This window comes from Cnephaeus nilssonii (assembly GCF_951640355.1).
Source record: "Cnephaeus nilssonii genome assembly, chromosome: 11".
Taxonomy (NCBI): domain Eukaryota; kingdom Metazoa; phylum Chordata; class Mammalia; order Chiroptera; family Vespertilionidae; genus Cnephaeus; species Cnephaeus nilssonii.
The window spans coordinates 19,389,711-19,412,921 of record NC_137082.1 but is presented as its reverse complement, the minus strand read 5'-3'; the positions used below and the strand labels follow the sequence as shown (position 1 = coordinate 19,412,921).

The window sequence follows — 23,211 nt, the reverse complement described above, 5'->3', positions numbered from 1 at the left end:
CAGCCAATGGCTCCCCAGCCAGGAACACACAAACTGCCTGCCCCAAGTTCCCCCACCACCAGACAGATGCCTACCACACTCACAAGCACACATACTCTCCCTCACACATGCTCATCCACTCACACTCTAACCCTCACTCTGGTACTGACTGCCATCATGTTAGACTCCTCTATCATGGTTTATTTTTTATATTTTTCCATGGTAAAGATCTACCCATCAAGAATGTGACAAACTGATTTTCATGATGTGCCCGTCATAGATTCAAAAGCCTTCATGTATATGGCAATGGGGTTTGTACAAATGTCTGTGTGTGTGGTGTTGGGGAGTTGTGGGCGTGACAAAAATAGGCTTTACCTAAAAACAATTGAATTCTATTGTCTCAAAAAGCCTCCACTTGGCCACCGCAAACAGGGCTGTAGCCACCAGTGTGTGTGGATCCTCATGCACTCTCCAGTTTCTTGCCTTTTCCTGTTCACTTCCCCACAACCTGGGTAGAGGAAAATTAATAAGGAAAATGTAGACAAGTAGCTTGTTATTAGCTCCGATGCTAGAAAGAGGAAGTCTCTACATTTCTTCACCAAAGGGTAAGTTTCTGGATGGGTAAAGTGTTGATACTGTCCACATGTTCAATTAGGAAGAGAAATAAAGAGGGGGTGTGCTACAACATTATCATTGACCATTATCCAAAGGTCTGACCAGAGCAGAAAATAACCCCACCATGCCAAGGGTGAAATGAAAGGCTTAATGGAATAGCTGACTTGCTCAACTATATACATCATTTGATGAGTAGCTACATCAGTGTGGCATGATCCTTGCTGGAAGGGGAATCAGAGTAGATGGAGCAATTAGGACATCAACCACCTTCTTTCTAAGACTCGGTAATTTAGTAGAACACATATAGCTGAGAAACAGAAGCACACTGGCAGAGTAACCCAGGGTCAGATGACATAAAAAATAGACACAAAACCTGCAACCTGATTCCTTATTGAAATGTTGAATGGAGGTGGATAAAAAAAGGGTCAAACTGAGGAGAGAAGAATTTTGAAGAGGCTAGTTTTAAGCCTCTACAGAGGAGGAGGACAACTGACAACTGACAACTTGGTGAGGAGAGAGATCTATCTAAGGCTGACCTGGGCATGAACTCAGGTCAGAAGGGAGGCCAGCAAACAAACTGGCTCAGGTCAGTACAACACTTGGTCAGAGGTCATGAATGATGGGTTAGATGAGACGCAAGAGGGAGGACAGCCAGGGATAAGTGTTGAATGCCTTCTGAGGTGACTCTGATAAGATGGCATAAAGAAGCTGTTAGGAAAAGACATAGAGATGAGAGCCTTTCTAGGACAGAAATACAAGGGCTCAGAGAAAGGTCTTATACATGGGGGCATGTTGCATAAGGGGGAGGTAGTCAAAGATAAACCAACAGGTAAGGAGCTGAAACCACGAATGTTGGAAAGGAATAGTCATAAAGACTGAAAGGAGAAAAAGGAAATTAACTGAGTGAAGATACTGCAGGGCACATGTAGCATCTTCATTCTATCTATTACAGTGAGGGGATGGCATTTGAAATCCCTGGGTCCTTTGGAAAGCTTGATGTATGACCAATGTGCCCTGTTACAGAGCTGTCCTAATCACAGCTAAAACAGAGGATGTCCATGAAGGCCACTGGCAGATTGGGCACTTTTCCAGGCAGCACAAATTACTCTGACAGAATCCAGCAGGCAAAGACCCACTCCACACCCCCATACTATAAGTTGACATGAAGCCAAACACAATCTGAAATACTTTAATTACCTCACAAATAATGAGGCAGACCCACATTTACAGGTTCAAAAAAATGAAGCAAGGAGGTGATAGGATATTTTATTAGTATGCTAAGATCTATTTTTATTTAATGTAGATATTTAATATGTTTGCATATTTCATTTTAGAGGTCTGCATTTTTCCAGTTTCAAATCAGTTAGTTACTAAGACCTTCATAGTCCCTGACTGCTTTAATTATGTTCTTTATAGATCTCAAAAGAATATGCAGAGTTTTTCACAAGTCTCCTCCCTAGAGCCTTGTCAAATGTGAGATCAGCCACAGAGCCTCATCCTGAGAGTTGAGGGTCAGATCCCAGACCTCAGGAGCCACATGCTCACTGCCCTGAAGAAAAAATGGGCTGGTGAAGAGCGGGACATCCTGGGTGTCTGGAGAGTGCTCAGACAGACTCTTTCTTGAATCTGATGGAAGTTTCAGTTTATGAAAGACAAGTTGGACTGCTGGTAATGTTCTCTTCTCTGGAACAACAATACACCTGAATTCACTTAAAGCACGAAATCTGGTGACATCAAATTGTGTTCGTGGAGGAGGTGTGTTTAGAGACCTAACGTGTGGATAGAAAACTCGATCTTCCTTCACAAGGGCGATGTGGGTGCTCAGAAGGACCAGTGACTGACACTGGTCTTGGCCAGAATCATCTTCAACTCTCACTGTTGTGTAGAGCAGTAACTGAACCTCTGCCAGAGAAGGGATGTTGACTTCCATATTTCCATGGAGAAAGTAAATCATGTCAACCATGGTGTTCTGGAATTTGGATGACAACCAAACTCCATTTGACAAAACTAAATCAGGGATTTCTGCTTTCCAATCAAGAGAAAGCTGGACCAGATCTTGCTGGAGCAAAGGGTGACTTGAGCAGGCAGTGGCGTCAGACTCAGGCATCAGGACACACAGAAGGTCACGGCATATTTGTTGACAGAGGTTTTTGTTGTAACTAAATACAGTAAGCAGGAGACTCTCTGCAGAGCCCAGGAATCGAATGCTCTGCCCACCAAAGCCGATTTGAATCTCCCGTAGTGCTGAGAGAGATAGAGCATGAAAAATGCCCATGGAGCCCAGGTGGGTGTCTGACAGGACTAAAGCATATAAAGTTGAAGGAAGCAGGAGCAAACACGCTGGCTGGGGGTCAGGTTCTGTGCAGTTAGCAACAGCAAGCCAGTAAATGCCTCTGACTTCATGCATGTCAACCAAAAGTCCTGGTAGGAGACAAGCCACATGCTTGAGAAAGTCTTTCAAAGGGCACTCTTGAAGTTTCAGCAATTGATCTGGGAATTGCACAAGGGTCTGCTTAAATGCAGAGATCCTTCCAGCTTCTTCAGATTCCAGGCGGACAACTGAGCTTAGAGAGGAACCTGGTACCTCTGTGGCTGTGAGGCCTGGCACTCTGTAAGAACCCACGCTCCCTGCTGGCCTGACGGCCCCTGCCTCCTCGCTGGTGCTGCTGCCAACCTGATCTTCTGCAGGAAGAGAATGAGATTCTGATGATACCCAGTGTGATGTCAAGGGCAGGTGCTGAGGTAAGTGCTTCACCAATGGTAGTCTACTGATGTATGTTGTTACTTGGGAGGTGAGCCCACTGGGGTCCCACAGGCTCCCCACGTGCCTGGCTTGGCTGATAACCTTTGTGCCAGCCTGTAGCAGGTGACTGCTAGTACCTTTATAAAAGTTGGAGAACCTATGGTAGAAATATCCTAATCCACTGTTTCCTTCTGTCCTGATATTTATTGGTGACTCTGGAGGGCTAACTTTTTTAGAAGCTAACTCTTCCTCAGTGTGCTGCTCACTACACAACTTTGAGGCTGGTGAACTCTGAAAAATGCCGGCAGATACACTCTCCTCACTAGAAACACTTTCAGAGAAGACACAATAGAGCAACTTGCTTTGCCTAGTCTGTTTGTTTCCACTATTTATAGACACTTCTCGGCATGTATGTTGTAGCAAAGTCCAGCTGGATTCAATTTCCAAGCTCTGTTCATCTTTATGAGTCATCAACTCACTGAAATTTTCGGATTTAACCTGAAAATGTTCTGCATTGCTGGTGTTGTTTTCATTAAGAGAGATTTTAGATAGACTGAAACCTTTTGTTTGACAACCACCTATGTGCTCAGGACAACTAGATTTGCAGTCACTGTTCTGCAGCACCTCAGGTGCTGAGGGCTGATCTCTTGGGTGGCGGACTCTCTCTCCTGTTGCTGAAGAGAAAATTGTAGAGTCTGAGATGCTCCAAGTCATGGGATCACTCTGGTAGTTGTTCTGATCCACCTCCCTCCTCTCCTCTCTGGTGAAAGGGTCAGTGACATCTTTGGGCAGCAGCGGGGCAAGATACCCTTTCTGTTCAAGATGTCAAAAATAGTTGAAATGGGGATGTGGTAGCAGCCTTCGTGATTCTTTTGCACATGAAGATTCTTGCAGTCATTGGTTTCATTGTGTGGATTGATTCAGAGGTAAAATCAAAAGCCTAAGCATTCATATTGATTGAGAATGATTTAAAAATATATGATTGGATTCACATATAGAACATCAATTTCCATATTATATCTCTAATAAATTGCTGAGTAATTTTACAGAAGTACCTTGTATGGAATTGATCTACAGTATCCATTTCCTGGTCTAATATTTCATTCACTCTAAAATAAATCCTAAGTCATTTGGGTCAGTTTTTAAAAGGTCAAATTTAGTTGTACAAATGTGTCCATGACCATATGTTCAAAATGTAAAAGTAATCAGGGCATACTTAATGAAAATACGACAGCAAGGCCAAAAGAAATTGACAGGTATTCCAACCTGAACCCTACTTCTCTTGCCTCTTGGTTCATTCTATAAGATTCCTTAATTTTATCTACCTGGTTAGATTGCTATTACCATATTTACAAACCAGCCTTGTCAAAGGCCAGCCACTATGGATACAAAGAAATGAAAGGCAACAGCGTGCTCTTCGCCAGGTTATCGGCTAAAGAGATGGATGTCCAGAGGAAGATAATGTCATGACTGGATGATTGGAAGGAGAACATGGCAGTGGCCAAAGTCAGTTAAGCCTACTGTGGAATATCCATGCTTCCACCTCTCACTCTCTGTTCAGTAATTTAGAAACACCATCTGCAAGATTTATATCACCTAGCAGTTTGTGTGTGTGTTTTCTTTAGGAATGTATGGGAAGGACAAGACCCTCAGTGGAGAAAAATACAAGTAAGCCCTAAGAAATTGTATGCCCAATAAACCTCGGTTTGACAATCCAATAGTGAAATAAGCTTATCAACAAAGAGTTATTTCCTTTGTACTACTGCCAACTCAGTCTATAAAGTAAGCAGGATTTTAAAATATTGAGAAGTACTCAGTTTCATTTCTAAACACCATATATGATTCTGGTTATATAAATCTGCCTTTCAAATGCAAACCAAGAGAAAGGATACTGTTGCCAATGAAAAACTAGGCAAAGCGCCTCCACCACAGCTACATGCCACTCAAACAAAGTCAAAGCAGTTTTGAATCTGCAGGAGTCCATTTAATTTTGAGTTTATAGAATAGCTTGCCTTCCCTATTAGCCATTAATCTCACTGCGACTTCAAAGTTCTAATTATGCAACTAAACATTAAGAAAATTTAATCACATGAGCATGCTATAATTTAAGGTGACCATATCAATCTGAAAAATCATTACCTACCTCATATTTTAGCTTACGTTGAATGGTACCATTGTGAAGTTTCTCATTATTCTGAAAAGAAAAGGAAAAATCCTCTATATTAAATTATAGTGTGTTCATAGAGGAGAAAAAAAACTGATTTGATTAGAAATATTTATGGGAACAAAATTCTAAAGAAACATACTTGCCATTCAACAATGACAATCTTTCTATAGAATTTATATTTCACGGTAAACATGACTCTATCGATCCATCTGCCTGTAAGAGAACTGAACCATTTATTCTGAATCTTAAATGTCTAAGAATAATATTAAAATCAAGGTTTTCCTTAGGACAATTCTTAAAGTCGCATGATAGAAATGCAATGCTTTTATTTTGATAAAAATCAAGTTGCAAATATGTATTTTCTGAAAGGCAAACTTTTTCTACCTGAAATATTCATCAAGCAAATTAAATACTTACAGAAATTGGTTGTATTTATTTTTATTTAAAAATTTTTTCAATTACAGTTTTCATTCAATATTATTTTGTATTAGTTTCAGGTGAAATTGGTTGTATTTTTGGAGTAAATAGAAAAAATGTTATATGTAAACTTATTATAAATCAAACAAAGTAAGTAAAACATTTTAGGAAACTTTATATTCACTTAAGAATTTCCTCCAGAAATTCAAAACTTTAAAATAAATAAACTTACTTTTGAACTCACACTACTTGTAAACTATTAGGCTCCACCCAATATTTACTTTTTCTAGAACATTTGCATTTCAATTTTCTCACTGAGAAACAGTAACAAAAGATCCCACCACCACCACCACCACCAATAACTTATTGAAAGCTTGTCTTAAAAATGCATGACTGCATTACTTTGGTTCCCTCAGCTCACCTTGGTCATGTCTGCAGACACACTGCTGTCATTGCAAATCACACGACGCAAATCCTGAAGACGCCTTTGGACTTCCTCTTCAATGTAAGCACTGACCCTGGGAACAGGGAGACAAGGGTACTTGAACACTTCTAACCACACAGAGCATTTCAGATACTGATTTTACTATGCCCTTAATAACAGGGAACTTTCTCATTTTATTTTTTATATATATTTTATTGATTTCAGAGAGGAAGGGAGAGGGAGATAGAAACATCAATATGAAGAGAATCATTGATTGGCTGCCTCCTGCATTGCTCCCCTTCTCTTCTCCCCCCACCCACTGGGGACAGAACGTGCAACTCATAGGTCTATGTTCAACCACTGAGCCATACTGACAGGGCAAACACTCTCATTTTAAATGCCAAACATAACAACTCTGGACCTTAAACATTTTTCTACTTTCTAAGACATCTAGAGCCATGTGTTCACTATCTGTGTTTTCTCCAAATGAGAGAGAACTGACTGGATAACAGAATCTTGAGAATGGGAGGACGACTGAGTGATCCCATCCAACTCTCTCCTGGATTTCTTTGGGAACCCCTGCCTCAAGGTATTCTGAAGGCTCCCAGCCTCCAACCATAAGTCACTGACTCTGAGACCCAACACTTCACGCACTGAGCCCTGGTTTCCTCACAGAAAACAGTGATAGTTATTGCTCACATAACAAAGTCATTTAAGGGCGGGGGAAGAGGAGGAGGAAGAGGAGGAGGAGGAGGAGGAGGAGGAGGGGGAGGGGGAGGAGGAGGAGGGGGAGGGGGAGGAGGAGGAGGGGGAAGGGGAGGAGGAGGAGGAGAAGGAGAAGAGAACATATACTATTCCGATGAAATAATGTCTTGCATTGTTCCTGTTCTATCTTTTCTCTCCAACTGGGTTATGTACACCTGGCCAGGAGAGACCACATTTTAAAGGTCTCTAACTTCCAAAATGCCTGTCCCAGAACCAAGACAGAGGAAACCAGAAACAGTTGACTTTTGAGGCATTTATCAGCTGAATAGTTCATACCTCATAGAATGCAGGTGAAATTGTATGAAGTACAACCATTAACCCAGAGAAACCAATGAGACTACAGATTTTTTACATCCATATAAAATCCTTCTAGTGGTTCAAACTGCTCAGATGGAAGTCTTACTCTACTCTAGGCTCTCCTGCCCCAGGTCTGCAGACACTAATTAGGTGGACTAGTTTAAATGAACTGTTTGGCATGTTTTTATCTTACCACATTAAAAAAACATCTGATTTCACCTTTCTAAGCACATGCGTAGTTCCATAAAAATTTTTTGTAGAACTGACCATGGCAAAATTATTTTCTGAATGCTAGGTAAAGAGATTAACGTGATAGGTAAGGTAGGCCAAAAGAATGGAGTTAGGGTAATAAAGTGCAGTATTTACCTTTCAGTATTGAAAATAAAATCATGTGCAACTGAACCTGAGCCAAGGCCACTTACAAATGCATTGCCTCACTGGACTTTTAATTTTTAAATTATGCCAGTGGAATAGTAGTATGCAACCCTAACTTTAAAGGGCTACAGAAGCTCATGATATTCTGAGTACATTTTGATATGAAGATACTTATCTCCTAATACCCAGGGCTCAGGACTGTCCAGTTTGAAATGTCCCCATGACATAGATGGGTTGAGAAAAATAATCAAGTTCCTTATAGCTAAAGAATGATTGAGTCAATTTATCTGAGGATCTAAGCTACAGAGCAATTGACAATACCACCCAAGTTGAAAGTCATTTCATTATAGTAACCATCAGGTATATATGTATGCTATTTATGGTCATTCTGAATATACTGATATAGCTTTGGTAACAGACTTCATCTATTTGTAATCATGACTTCTATAAATTAACTGTCAGCATAAGGTCCTTCTTCTTGGTACAATTCAATTAATGCTATTTCTTTGTTCCTCTCAACTTGGCCTTGCATCACTACCTTCTTGATGAGTGGGTTTCCCAGGACCTTTTTAGTTCTGTCTTCTCACACAAACTACTTGCACCAGCATTACTTGGATTTAGCCGGCCAGTTTTCAGATCTTTGGTTCCCTTTAAATAACTCAACCCACCATTGGCCAGGGAGTGGCTGATGGAGGCAAAGCACATCTTAGGGTCATGAATTACTTGTCACCTTCTATAGAGCCCTCCATATGTAAATTGGCCAATAAGAGGGACAGTGACTCATTGAATCACATCAAAAATGATGACAGTTTAGTGTCCAGTACCTGGCGTCCATCAGAGGAACCAGGTGAGATTTTTCAGGATTGGATGACAAGCTGGAAGAAGCAGCCTTTCCCTCCAAGGTACCAAAATGCCCTTTCTGAACACCATCGACTTCATAGATCTTCTGCTTCAACTGCTGGATTTCATGTTCCAACCTACAGAGATGGAAGTTACATGAACTCATTCATTAACAGTATTTCCTGAGCATCGTCACTGATTAGGACATTGTTCTAGAAACCATGGGGGATCCAGACAAAAAGTCTGTGCAAAGAGCTTTACCATCTAATAGAAAACGTGCCACATATCTAAAAGATAAAGCATATGGTGATAATGGGCCACAAAAGGGGTTCAGAACAAGTATTGTAGGCATCCAAAAACTGGAGCATTTTACCATCATGGGCAAAGATTCCCACTGTGTTCCAAGCAAATCCTCAGAGGTAGATGTGCAATATTCTGAGCCCCCTACCTTGCCTTCAATAAAACAGTTGTTTACTATATATCGAGGTTCCAATTAATATTTCTGTTTGAGAAAAGATCTGTACTTTCAAGAGTTTTTTAAAACCACCAATCTTGGAGAACCTTCATGGTCAAGGTAGGTTTAAGTTGAATCTTCAGAGACAAGTGGGAATTTGAACCTCTGGGGATAGTGGCGGAGAGTTGTCCAGGTACAGAAAGCAACATGAACACAGAAGCTAAGCTATGGAAACCAGGAATCCTCTTTGCCTAAGCAGAGGGTGTGGAAAAGGCAAAAAGATGAGAGATCTAGGAAAGCAGGAAACTCATATAAACTGTAAACTGTGGAATCAAACATTTATTGCCCATGATCATGATGCCTCTAATATGAGGTCAAGTGTCTATGAGGCTGTTCTGCCACTGACCCAGGCACACTTGAATCCAGGGCCATCACTGCAAGCATGTCAAACTCGCAGCCGGCCATACACGAGGCATGTGGCCCGCTGGCTGCGAGTTTGACATGCTTGGGCTAGAGGACCAAGCCTGCCAGTGAATTTGGTCCCAGAAAACACTAGACCCAGCCAAGGGCTGTGGCCCACGTGGGGTGTGAACTGGGGCAAGTTAATGAAATCTGGGTCTCAATGTCTTTACGTATCAAGTGAGAGAGTAAACTAGTCTCTCCAAATCCATTCAGCTCCAAAATGATGGATTCTAGCTTCAGATGCTGACACACCATAACATTGCCAGCTCTCCTTGGTCACCAGCAGCAGTTTGACTGCTCTTTCCTAAACATGAAAGCCACGTTGTGAGCTGCTGAAATTAGACTGTGGGGTCACCAGGGTTAGCACTCATGGGTTCCATGGGAGGCAATGGCCTGCTTAACTCAGCCTTTCATCTGTCTACCGATTAGCAAGTACTGACTGAGCCTCACCTTGCAGAGCATACAACATTTTCAAAGGGCAAGGGAATGAGCATAAGAGAGTGATGTTAGGGGCCAGGTGGGTGAGCCAGCAACCAGGGAACAATATTGAGAGTCTCAGAGATCGTAAGGAAAATGAGCCGGATATAAGGAGGTAATTGCCAATGTTTATAATTAAGATGACACCCAATGGAGTTGTTCAAAGCCTTCAGAGCCAGAACTGTGGAAAAGACAGAGCAGAGGTTAAAGGGGGCCCTGAAGCCCGGCAGAAGCTCTGTGTCAGCAGACAAGAGGACAAGAAGCTAAGAGACTGGAGGTAAGTAGACCTAGATTCAAGCTGCAGCTCTGCCACTTTCCACCTGACACTTGTCTCAAGTGGTTATATAACCACTGGGTAGAAAAAAAAAAAGACAGAAAATGGATTAAATTTTGCTCACAAACAACCAACAGGCAAAGCCAAGTTCAGTACACTGTTGTCCAATCTGGTTCCACAGGAATTTAATATTTAACACTTGTGGATTTCACGAGTGGTCAAGTCAGGCTGCATGGCAGGCCCTGGCTTAGCCATGAGAAACCCAGAAAGATAAACACTAAACAAAGCTCAGGAGCATCACAGCCAGAGCAAAGAGCTCAGATTTGTTGGCCTGAATTAGGACTTAGCAGAGTCTACTCCATCCAAACACAGGAAGCTGAAAGCCTCCTCTGTGTGGCTGCTGGAGCAATGCTGACATTGGGAAATCACTTCCGCTATAATAGAGTATTAATACTAAATGGCCAGGGAGTGAAGCCAGTTGACAAAAGCCAGGGACATCAAGCTAAAAGCTCAGGCTGCATCCCTACTGCACACTGCAGGATACAAATTGAGAGCGTGCTCTCCACTACTTTAAATTTCCTGGGGCTGCAGCTTTGTCCGGCAATTTTGTTTATATAATACACCTGCAGTCCTATTCTTAAACCTCCAACCTATTTCTCTGAAGTAATAGCATTATGGTTTTTGATTGTTATTTGTTGTCGTTTTGCCTGCAGGAATTACCAGAGAGTAATTGTAAATAGAATTCACAGTAGAAGCCGGTCATTTGAAAGGAGGTTGTCCTGACCTTTCCAGGCAAAATGATGGATGGAGGTTCCAGCAACACCTCAGAGCAGGCCTTGCCTGCCATTAGCATGGATCCCAGGCCTCTGCCAATGCCAAGCTGGGCTCCTACAGGGCAGCTGACTGGGCTTCTGTTGCAGCCCCTACAGGAGGGCTCTGGATGGGAGGAATGCTGAGGTGGGGGCAGCATTCCACGCCCTCCAACCTGGGCTTCAGTTAAGATCTCAACTGACCAAAGGTTTGGAGCTAAGAAAATGCACAGACCCCCGATCTCATCCACCCCTCCCTGTAAGGGTGAAAGGGTGAGGACACTGCGGCTCAATGATGACAGATCCCAAGCCAGAAATGATGGGGGGTGGGGGGAGGAATGGGGAGGGAGGAGAGACAGACCAGAAGGAAGAAAGGAAAAGGAGGAAGGAATCAAGGCTAGAAGCTTTCAGTCTTCTGTATTTATCAAATATCAAAAAGTACACATTCCATACGTCAGTGGGGTAATGAACAGGGCTTTGTGTGTTGTTTTCAACTTTAGGCCAATGATTCTAGAACAAGGATCCTAAGGAGGAAGTAAAGAATGTTTAGAGGTATTTTTCTCAGGCAAATAAGCATTTGCCTGCGTACTGGAGAATATAAAAGCTAAAAGAATTACTTTATAAAAAGACAGTGCTAGGCACACTGTGAGGGGGAGACAACGCGCCATGGCGTGGCACCAGTGCTATGCCATGCTCTCCCTCTCCACATCTCACCTCTCCTGGTCCTTCTCCAGGGCCTCCTGCTCGGCTTCCAGGCTGGCCTGCAGCCCTGACTGCTCACTGCTGCTGCTGTTCAGGGTGGCCAGCTTCTGCCTCTGCTCTTCCATCTCCAGGCCCAGGGTGGAGCGCCGCTGCAGGGCCCAGTGCCTCCTCTCCAGCCTGGCCACAGCGCGCTCCAGCGCCTCCCGCTGCTGCTTTTCCCGCGATTCCAGAATCTCCTTTTCCTTTTTCCTCACTTTTTCTTCCTGCCGGGCAACGTTCGCCGTGAATTCAAAGGTGGCTTGGAGCTTCTGCAGCTGGCTCGCATTGGCTTGGTACTGGGCGAGCTGCTCTTCTTTTTCTTCCATTTCTTTTTCTACTTGATAAAGAGTGTTGTCTAAGCCCAGAGGGCCAGTATCGAGGATTTCAAACGCTCTCTGCTTTTCCTCTAACAGAGTTGGCAGATGATTCTGCAGGAGATATTGGAGCTGGCGCTCTTTATGTTGCAACCTACACTCTGCTGGCTTTATTTTCTCTAAATCTTGAGCCACCTGGGGGACATATGTGACGCCATCATCATTTTTTCCCAACAACCTAGAGTCCTCCTCATTTTCAGATTTTAACCGTTCCAGGATTTCCTGTTCTTCTTCAACTTCTTTTTTCAGAAGGTCTTTCTGCTGCACCAGGTCCTTCTCCAAGTTGGCTAGCTTGACCAGCTGCCTTCTCTTGAACTCTAAGAAATGCAGCTGAGCCCTTTCCAGCTCCTCGCCATCCTCATCGCCCTCGGCGCGGGCTTCCTTCACCCGCAGCAGGGACGCCCGGATGCCCTCCAGGTCTCTGCGCTCCTCCTCCACCCGCTGCACCTCTCCGCGCCGCAGGAGCCGGATCATCTCCTGCTTCTCCCGAAGCTGCTCCTCCAGATGGGCCACGAGCATGACCTGCTCTTTTTCTTGCTCCTCCAGCCTCTTTTTTTCCAGTTCCAGCTTGGCACACTGCTCATCCTTTTCCCTTTTGAGCCGGTCCAGTTCTTCAAATATCTGCGTCTTCTCGGCCTTCTCGCTGTGGTTGAGTTCCTGCAGCCGCTGGAGTTCCTCTTTGACCCGGAGGAAGCGCTCTTCTTCCTGCCTCTTCTTCTGCAGCTCCATCTCCTGCTGCTCCCGCAGCCTCTCCTCCTCAAACCTCTCCTTCTCGGCCAGCAGGTCCTTGAGCCGGCTCTCGATGTGGAAGCTGCGGCGCTTGAGGCTCTCCTCCTGCTTGCGGATCTGGCGCTGGACGATCTCCGTCTCCTTGCGCTGGCTTTCTACCTCCTGCTGCATGCGCTCCAGCGCCGCCTTGTCAGATTTCTGCTTCTCCTCCATTTCCTCTATGAGTTTCCTGAAATGCACAAAGTTGACTGGTCATCATTTGAACACTGTATTCAAATGTTGCTCTCTCCCCGAACTGAAATGCTCTGAAAATGAATATACGATATAAAGCCAAACCCTTCGCTACAATAAAAATGAGGGAGAACAGCATTGCTTTTCATTTCCAATAGCAGGCTGTTTGATTTTTTTTTTTATTTTTTTTTTTTACTCTCTAACTGTCTAACATATCACTTGTCTAATCTCTTGAAGTAGCCTCTGATATCATGTCTTTGTAGAGTCTATAAGCATAATGTGTTATGCATGATATAATTTTAAAAGCCCCCTGAGCTCAAAGAGAAAGAAGCATGCCCAATTTAAATTTAAATGTGAATAATTTTATTCAGCCCAATGGTTAAAATGCAACAAATTCCGTTAACAAGATGGCATTAAACAAAACCGCTTATGCTCTCTTCAATTCATTTGGGTCAAATATCAAAGTCAAGATAATCAACAGTTCATTGTTCCTGCTCAAATAACTACATGCTATTTAGCATTTAATCACTATCTTAGAGAAATTATTAATAACCAAATGGCCCTAAATACTAGCTTATTAATACACAACACTGAATATAACAGAGTCTTCATTAGAATACTTAAGTGCACGACTCCAGGGGGTTACATGTCACCTTTTGTGCCTAGGAGAACAAAGACCCCCACTGGGTGCTGCTAACTCAATGTTTCAGGGGTGGGATGGCCTACAAAGCAGGAACATGGGTCTGTAAGAATGGATGATGGCCTCCATCTCAGACCCATCAAGGATCTGTCTTATATGATGCTGGAAACGAATTCATCTGTAATATCTAAACTCCAGATTCTAGAAAATAGTCACTTTGTAAATATTTCTATGGCCTTAGTTTCTACTCAAGTGTCTTAGTCCATTTCTTGAGCTGTTAAATAGAACAGGAGAAATAAAAAGGATATTTTTATCAAATAATTATATTCAGATCATATAAAAGCTCTCCAAATCAATAAATTAATCACACATTCATACACATCAGAAGAAAAGTGAACGAGTTATGTGAAGAAGAAGCTTAGAGGGAAATACCGATAGCCAACCAGCATCAGGAAAGATGTTTAAAGGAGGGAGGCATGAGGAAGGGGAATTATCATTCTTTCAGCTTTTTAAAAACTCAGCTGATATTTTTAAGGAAGATATATTTTCGAGTTAAATTTAAACAAGTATGTATTTGGCATAATTAAATGAGTGTACTAAAATTAACTACTGGCTCTATTTCTCCTTTCTCACAAGTATTTGAAAATGAATTATTTTAAAAAATTGAAATATGACGTAAAACTAATCAGCTAAAGAAAATGGCCTATGGTCATTAGACATGTAAATAACAGACACAGAGACAGAGGGAGGTATTGAAATAGACGTAGATGAAATCGGTTTAGGACATTAACACAATAATTCACCACTACAGTACTAGTGTTAAAACACAGTAACCCATGTTGCTTACCTTTTGCTTTCTAATTTTTCAAGTTCTTCACGCTGTTGCCGCTCAAATTCAAGTCTAATAAAATCAAATAAAAATTAGTCACTTTTCTAAAAGAGCTTTTCTCTCTCTTACTTTTTGTATATTTAGCTATTACAAAGAACATCAGTTGAGTATGATTTTTCATTACTATGGATTAGCAAGTTTAAAAAGTAAACTTAATTCTATGACTATGATTAGAAATTAAACATACTTTATTTGGAGCTTGAGTTCAGACTAAAAAAAAAATCATATCTTACTTAAAGAAAAACAAACAAAATATCATACTACTGAAAAAGCAGAATTAAAGAAGACTTCTAAATGATAAGCATGTCTATTCCATGCAGCTTAGTCACCAATGAGTATATAAAAATGGAGAATCTCTACCTTAAACAGATGGGTCCTTTTAAAGGGAAAAGACTGCCAGGGAGGTAGAGAGAGAGAGCACAGAGATCAATTAAGAAAAGAATTGAGGAAAATATCAGGAGAAAGGCAGTAAGGTACAAAAGCCAATAACCATGAACAAATTTAAACATCATTTTTATAAATATCACATTTGCCAATAATTTTGAAGCAAACACCCCAAAGAGTTAGCTCTTTAATAGTTTATATACTTCCCATGATAATTAGAGCATTAATAATAACTGAGTGTAAGTAATAATTGCAAACAGTAGTCAAATTCATATTTTCTACTAGACAGATAGTTATACTGCAGGAAGTTTGTCAAGATCCTCCTCAACTAGGAATTACATGAGGCTAGACAGATCAAGAACAGGTTCCCCACAGCGGTAGCAAAATAAAGGGGGCTTAGGCCATTGAGAATTTTGAAAAAATTTACTAAAATATTGATAACAAAGGTTGACTTTTTCTCAAGTACTAGATTTAATTACGGCAAGATTTCACTATTTCTATTAAACAGCACGAACTGTAATTCACATATTTTCCTGTTTTGGTAGTTGGCAGATATCTAAAAAGTTGAACTATGAAAAAATTCAGCATGGATTATTTTCCTTGGATAATGGGCAAGTGCAAATTGACTAGTTATCTTTATAATGAGCTAACAAATATTTCAAATAGCTCTGTTATCGATTTAATGTATTCTAATATTGAGAATAAGATGTCTGATGGACCTTATCCTGAATGTTTCACAAGTTAGCTTACCCTGTCTCCCTTGTAAATCCATAAAATAGCAAATAGGATCTCTAGTTCACAGGGAACCAAAGCTTGGATATGTGAATGGACTTGTCCAAGGTCATAAAGATAAGGTGTGGTGGAGCTAGGATTTGAAAAGAAGGCAGCCTGCTTCCAAAATATCCTCAGTTAATTCATTTTATAAGCAATTCTTACATTTGTGAGGTGCAATAAAAGTATTAAATCCTTCACTGAAACTTGTCATTTAGGATTATATTTATCTTCCTATCAAATAAAAATAATCTGTAGATTACAGGCATTGTCATCCATGAGAAATCAATCATACATATATGATTTTTGCCAGTTTCCAAGCACAGCACTTAAATCATTACACTAATGGGTATTAACTTCATTCAAGTTCATATATGATCACTCTCTTTCCTATTACAATAAACGAACCTTGGGAATGTTTCCTAGTAGATATTTTTAGACTTTGGTACAGTTTAGTCTTTCTAGAGATACTTATGAAATAAAAAAAAGAATCCCTGGATAAAACATTTTCAAAATCAGAGAATTTCCCCAATGGAATTGTCTTTATTCTCTATTTTTATTTTCTGTGAACAATAGCTCAGTGTGACTGTCCATAGACACGGCTCTGACAATGTCACAAGTGCATGGTCATAAGCCAAGTGCTACTCTGAAAGTTGGGTACCCCAAGTTCGAATGAAAACCTATCCCCTGAGCACTGTTTACAATGTGCAGGCGATGGGCTGGGCACTCAGTATGCAATACCCCCTTTTGTTCTCCCAACCCCAGCAGATTGGCAGGTTTCTCATCCTCATTTTATAGAAAAGGAAAGTGAGGCTCAGAGCAGGTAAATAGCAGAGGGAGCACTTGGTACTAAAGCCAACTACTACAATCGTTGCTAATGAGCTTCATCGTCTCAAAAGGTCATAATATGTGAGTTTTAATATCTTCAATTCTTGAAAATGACACCCTGATCATCTGCTATTTTTAATGAGCACAATGTCAGGCACTGTGCTAGGCACAGGGGATTCAGCAGTCTGTAAGGGAAATGTGGTCACTGCACCTACAGGGCTCCCACTCTGTAACAGTCAAATGAACACGTGTGTCACAAGCAAGGACTGAGGAGGGACACAGTGTTATCTCAGAATTGGTAAGTTTGTAGAACCAAGGCAAGCTACCCCAGGAAACCTATATCTAAGCTACACCATTTTTCTTTGAGCATGATACAGAAACTCAAGAGAAGCACAATATAACCAAATCTTCTTGGCTTGCTATGGGAGAAGTGGCAAGACATAAAGCTCAAAAGAACAACAGAAGCAAGACAGTGATGTGCCTTGAAGTTATATTTAGGACTTTAAACTTGACCCTATGATGATGGTAGAAAAGTGTCTTAGAATAGGGTTGCTGAAAAACAGATAGACCTTGTGTTCTGTAGAGAACAGGTAGGAGGGGAACAATATGAGAAACGAAGAAACAAAGAAGGAGGCTTTTGTAGTCATATAAATAAGAGATGATGGAGGCAGGACCTAGGATAACTAGGATAAAGAAATGAGGACATCCTCTGATATTCAGTACGTTGAATTGATAGAACTTGATAACTGGTTGCATTTTGGGGGTTTGTGATGAGAAAGAAAGAATCAAAGATGAGTCTCAGGTCTCTGGCCAGGTTACAAATTCCAGTGGTTTTGAGACTATTAAATAAGTTAAAATTAACTCTGAATACTTAATTTTCATAGAAGTTAAAAAAAAGAACAAGCCTTACCTCCAAGGACTGCAGCCAGGATCAAATGAAATAATACATGAAAAATACCTGTAGAACATCTGCACATATTAGGTCCGTAACAATAGCCTCTAATTGTTAGGATCCACGGAGATAGGGAGGATAACTGGGGGTAAGGCCAGCTGGGGGATGGGGAAAAAAGAACCAGTGGTAGCTGTACCAGTGCTAGCACTCATGGTGGTGAAAGTGAGGGGAGTAGTTAATATCCACTAATGCTAACATCCACTGAAGATTTGGTCTATACCTGCTTCTAGGTAATTTGCATTTAACCCTCACAATGGCCTTGTGTGATACAGGTGCCATCATTACCCCATTTTACCTATGAGAAATGTCCATTTTGTTAGTAAATGGCAGAATCAATCTTGATTCTAGAGTCCATAATTTTAATCTCTTCTCTATCCTATCTTCATGAAGGTAATATCAAGTTTACACATGGTGTATCTAATGATTACAGAAGATCATCCAAATTGAGATATCCAACAGGCAAGGGATTCAAAGGTCTGGCAGTCAGGTCTTTATCGAGGATGGAGATAGACTTGGGATTCACCAGGATCTAGACCAGAAGTGAAACCACCATAGTGGCTGAGGCTACCCAGGACAAATGTACAGAATGAGAATAAAGGAGCCAAGTGCAAAGTCTGGGAGTCCACAGACCCTGCAGTGACTGGCAGAAAAGGACAGGCCTTCAAATGAGGTAGGAGTGAGCAGTTAAAGACAGAAAGAGAAGACCAAGAAAAGGTAGACATAGGAAAGTAGAGGAAAGGAGGTGCTTCAAGAAAGGGATTAGTAATGTGAAATGCTTCAGAAATGCCAATTAAGATGGAGCCCAAGAAGAATTCATTGAACTTAACAACATGGAAGTCATCAGTGACCTTGAAGTAACCTCTGTGAGTTGAGGCCAGAATGCAGTGGGCTGAGGAGTAAAGTGGAGACTGAGAATGTAGATGGGGTAGAGAGCATTCCTGATAATTTTAGTTACAAAGGGGAGGTGGTAGTTTTAGGAGAAAGGGAGCTCATTTTAATATCTAGAAGAGACTTATGCATATTTAAATGCTTGTATAAACAAGCCAAAAGAAAGAGGGGATAAAAAATTGGGGAGGGGTTGGAGATATCTCAGGAGACCCTGATTGGGCATGAGAAGAAAGGATGAACCAATGGTTAAGAGCAAGGATTATTCTAGCCCAGATCAAATCCTGGCTCCATTGTGACTATGGAACAAGTTCTCAGCCTCTCTTAGGCTCAGTTTCCACATCTGAAAATAGACTCAAAATAACCCTAGTCCCTACAGGGTAGAGGATCCAATAAGAATACAAACTGAGGAATCAGCAGTTAATAAATATTAGCCCTGAATCCTATAGGGTCCATAGTATAAGTAGAGGAAGCTAGCCTGACAAAGGCAAAAGGGCAGTTCAGCCATTGGAACAATAAGGAAGGAGTAAAGGATGAATCTATAGCAGACATGAGATTTGATGGTGTTGTTCTCTTAGGACTTCTGTATTCTCTGTGAGGTCAGAAGCAAGGTCCTCTGCTAAGAGTGAGGAGGAAGAGTGGTTGGCTTAGAGGCTTAAATAACATGGAGATTATGTATAACAAGTGAGTGGACCAGTTTCGGGACAAAAAACAGATCAATGGTTCCAGATGGGACTCTGCCAAGTGGGAGAAGCAAAGGACCATCTGAGCATTTAGGAAAAGGATGGCTAAAGTGCTGAGGATGAAGACTTAATTAAACAGGTAAGTAAGTGGGGACAAGACAAGGCTAAGGGAAAAGGTAAGAAATCAAAGAAATTCCCAGGATGAGTTATCCACATGCAGTCATAGTACAGTGACGGCCTGGGGAGGGGCTGCAGTAGGGAGGAAGGGGTTAATGTGTGTGTGTTGGGGGGGGGGGGGGCATCTGTAATACTTCCAACAATAATGATAAATTTTAACAAAGAGAGAGATACTGTTAGGATTTAGAAAGATGGTGAAGCTTAGAAGGAAATTCCTAGAAGACAAGTAGATGACAACTGTAAGGAGAGGCAAAGACTGGGAGAGGCAGATGCTAGAAGTGAATGGATCAGGAGTGCACTATGGGTCAGATGAAGGGTGGCCTCAGAGCAACAGGAGTCTCTGGGAGATTTCCCTTTAGAACACGTGATTGGGGTGAGGAAGGGGAAAGCATTGAATCAGAGGTGGCTGTCACCCTCAGTTGTATGAGCCACGGCTCTGATTCCTCCTAAAGATTACCATCTATTGAAATACAAAGTTCTGAGTCAAGAAATCAAATGTTATACCATTGAAAGTAATATAAAATTGTATGTCAACTGCAATTGAAAATGTTTTAAATATTTAAAAAGAAATCAGAGAGATTCCAATTTTAATTCTTAATGAAGTAGCACGACTTCATTTTCATGACCTGTTTCTAAATAGGAAAAAGGTTTGATTTCCTTTTACTACTGAAAGCAATATGTCTTTGATAAATAATGACTCCCGTTTACTTAAAAATAAGAGTAAAACAAAACAAAACAAAACCCATTGCTGATTACTTTTATACCTCTGAAGTCATTTCACTTTCTAAAAGGAGGAAAATGGCTCCTAAAGTCCAGCCAACACTTTCACTGGCAGCTACAGAGTGGAATGGAAGCTGAGCTCCAGGCCACAGTATGCCTGGAAAGCTCTTACCCTGCAATGGAGGTGAGCTGAAGGTCAGGCAGTCCCTCACATGGATATCTTCAGTAGGAATGTGAACAGGTAAGGACAGAATTCTAGTTAGTGGGTAGCCCTGGATTTTTCCTACCTGATTCGGGTTATAATAAAATATAGGAATGCCTTCATGTGTGTACAATCCATGAGGTTGCACTGGGCTCTATATTCACTTGAAGCTCTACTGTTGTCACCTTGAAATTCTTAATATGTGAACAAGAGGCCCCACATTTCATTATGTACTGAGCTGGTCTGATCAAGTATATGTCATTTTTAAGAGAACTCCAGCCTATTTCCTGAATGTTGGGTGAGGTTCCAGTTCAGATCCTGGTCAGGGATAGATGGAAAGGAGCTAGAAAAGGCTGGGTCTCATGGTAAGATGGTTCATCTCTCCATCCTCCTCCTCGGGGATTCGGTTTTTTTTACCACAGTGGATTCTACAATAGTTTAGATCAGAATGACTGACCTTCTCACCACCCTACCACCCTGAGAAACTCCAGGCAGTCTCAAGTCTCCTTTTGAATGAGCAAATTCCAAGGGGAATCTTAAAAGACTAAAGAGAACATTTGTATTTGAATGTTGGAGTTTGTTCAGGTCCTTATCTTGAGAACCTTGACGTCTTGGATGTTCTTTAAAGACTGAGAAGAAGCCAGTTACCATCGCAAGGTAGGCACAGGGAAACATGAAAGAACTGGCCATTCATCCAGGCTCCAACTCTTCAGGGAAAGGCCTTGCTGTCTTGCCATGTTCATCTGCTCTCACGAAAACGTTCATTAGAAAGCTAAGACTAGCTAACTGCTTTGTGGAGAGGGTTGGAAATGCTATACCATTCACTCCCTGTCTCCTTTTACCTCTCCCCCCCGTCCCCCAAATCGTGGTGTAACACATCAGGTTATCCTATGGTGAACTGACTTACATACAACTGAAATCAAGGTGTATATATCAAAATGTGGTCTCACAATGCAAATTAACCTAGAGGTTGTGAAATTAAGCCCCACTTAGGTAAAAGTCAGAGTTTATAACGTAAGTACCCATAGTAGTCTGGGGTTGGCTTTCTCATAAACTTCCAATTCCCTGATCTAGAAAGGACTCATTAAAAACTTTCCAGGAGCCAGTCTTAAGCCTTTTGTATTACAAATGAAAGTGCTCAAAGAAATAAAAGTTCTTTAAAAAATAGTAAAATTTGAGCATTTTAAGTGACTTTCTCTTCAGCCTATTTCTCTTAACAGTGATATGACTTGCTCTAATAAAGATGGCCAGGACCACATGTTAAACGCAGGAGACCCCTGACCAAGCCGTTGCATCACATGCAGTTATAACTACATGGAAACTCAAAAGAGCATGCACTGAACGCATCACACACCCCTACACCTTGCTTCTGCCCGCCCCCCCCTTAACTTTACCGGGCAGGAGACAGAGGCCCCAAGAGTTTGAGAGAGAGGTCCACAGCCCAGGAGGACCTCCTCTTTAGAAGAGCCAAGAGTAAAGCCCACATTCTCCTACTCCTCCTCCATCCTAACCTTGACTCTTACCTCCCATCTTACCTCCTCAACCACACCATGGTAACTTTTATCCCAGAAAGGGCATCCTAAAAGTTAAAGATAATTCATCATTCCAAGCTGTACTTCTCCCTGCCGGACAAGCCAGAATAGTGCAGCACAGGCAATTTTACTGGAACTCATTCAGCCATGCAAGGATTGTCAACAGGACATGGGGTGGAGGGAAAGCATTCATGACTGCAGGGAGGAGAGGAGGCCTCCCAGAAAAGCTAATGTCTGAGATGGGCCTTAACAGATAAACAGAATAACAATGGGCATATAGTGTGGAAAGTAGCGGGGGGGGGGGGGGGGGAGAGAAGGGAAATCTAGTAGAAAAAAAATAGGAGAAGAAAGACGGGAACCAGTGAGTGGTGCCCACATCCATTAATTATTTTGTTCAACAGACCACCAATGTGCCAGGCACTGTCCTAGGCACTGGTGTCATAAACCTCTCATTCTAGTTAGAGGAACAGTGTGTTTTGTGGTTAAGTGCTGTGGAAAATAATGAATCCAGGAGAGAGAGTGCAGAGAGCAAGGGATATTCAGGAAAGATATGAATGAAAGGAGAGGATGACTATGAGGATGTATTTGGTGCTAACGTGAGGGAGAAGCCAGGCCAATGACTGGGAGACAATGTGTATGGCACGCTGGGAACACAACAAGACCAACATGGAAAGAGCAGGTGGAACTAGTGGAGAGTGATGGTATGAGAGCAATTTTGACCCAAGAGGGAGCCAAGGCCAAGACCACCTGGGACCCTACAGCATTCATGGTATACAGCCTTTAGTCTTCATAGTCATACACATATACACATGGATGAGAGTCTACAACAGAGTCTTTTTTTGTAACCTTTTTCTCTTCACATATATCTTGAAAAAATCCCCAAATCATTAATTGTTATTCTACAACATAGTTTAATATCATGCAGTTTATAATATGGATGCACCATGATCTATATAAGCAATCTCATACTGTTGGAAATGTACATGGTAGGTGATTCTGACAGAACAGTGTGGTGGGATCTACACTGGGAAGCCAAAGGAGAGGTTAGTTTAATAAAAGAAAAGCTGTGCATGTTTATGGGCAGAGAGAACACAGAGACCAGAAAAGGGAAGTTTGAAGATGCAAAAAAGACTTAAAATGCCCCACAGTTCCTCTGCCTTGACAATACCTCCTTGTAGTGAAGAGCTTTAAGAATCTGCTTCACACATTTGCACTTCTTTGATGTTGCATGCTGAGAGACAAAATGTTGACATGCCCAAACAGCAATGCTTGAAATGTGTGCCAGGTATGGGACTAAGGCTGGTGGAGGAGTGCCTTTTGTGCCTCCATGGGCCATCTGCCCACCCCCAGCTCTCCACTGCCATGCCTCTTCTGT

The 23,211-nt window shown here is 41.7% G+C and overlaps 1 protein-coding gene across 5 annotated transcripts in view; it reads right to left on the bottom strand.

The window, feature by feature from the left end:
• Window positions 1–23,211, bottom strand: part of KIF16B (kinesin family member 16B) — a 277,041-nt gene that overhangs the window by 81,218 nt on the left and 172,612 nt on the right. For 4 of the 5 annotated variants that reach the window (XM_079784761.1, XM_079784762.1, XM_079784763.1 and 1 more), the window contains exons 18-22: window positions 14,661–14,714; window positions 11,813–13,171; window positions 8,607–8,759; window positions 6,343–6,439; window positions 5,481–5,531 (exon numbers count right to left, since the gene is read on the bottom strand). In XM_079784761.1, the coding sequence (XP_079640887.1) occupies window positions 5,481–5,531; window positions 6,343–6,439; window positions 8,607–8,759; window positions 11,813–13,171; window positions 14,661–14,714 (1,714 nt within the window). Of the gene's footprint in view, window positions 1–241; window positions 4,151–5,480; window positions 5,532–6,342; window positions 6,440–8,606; window positions 8,760–11,812; window positions 13,172–14,660; window positions 14,715–23,211 lie in introns of those variants that run through there. The other variant, XM_079784759.1, reaches the window with a different exon arrangement.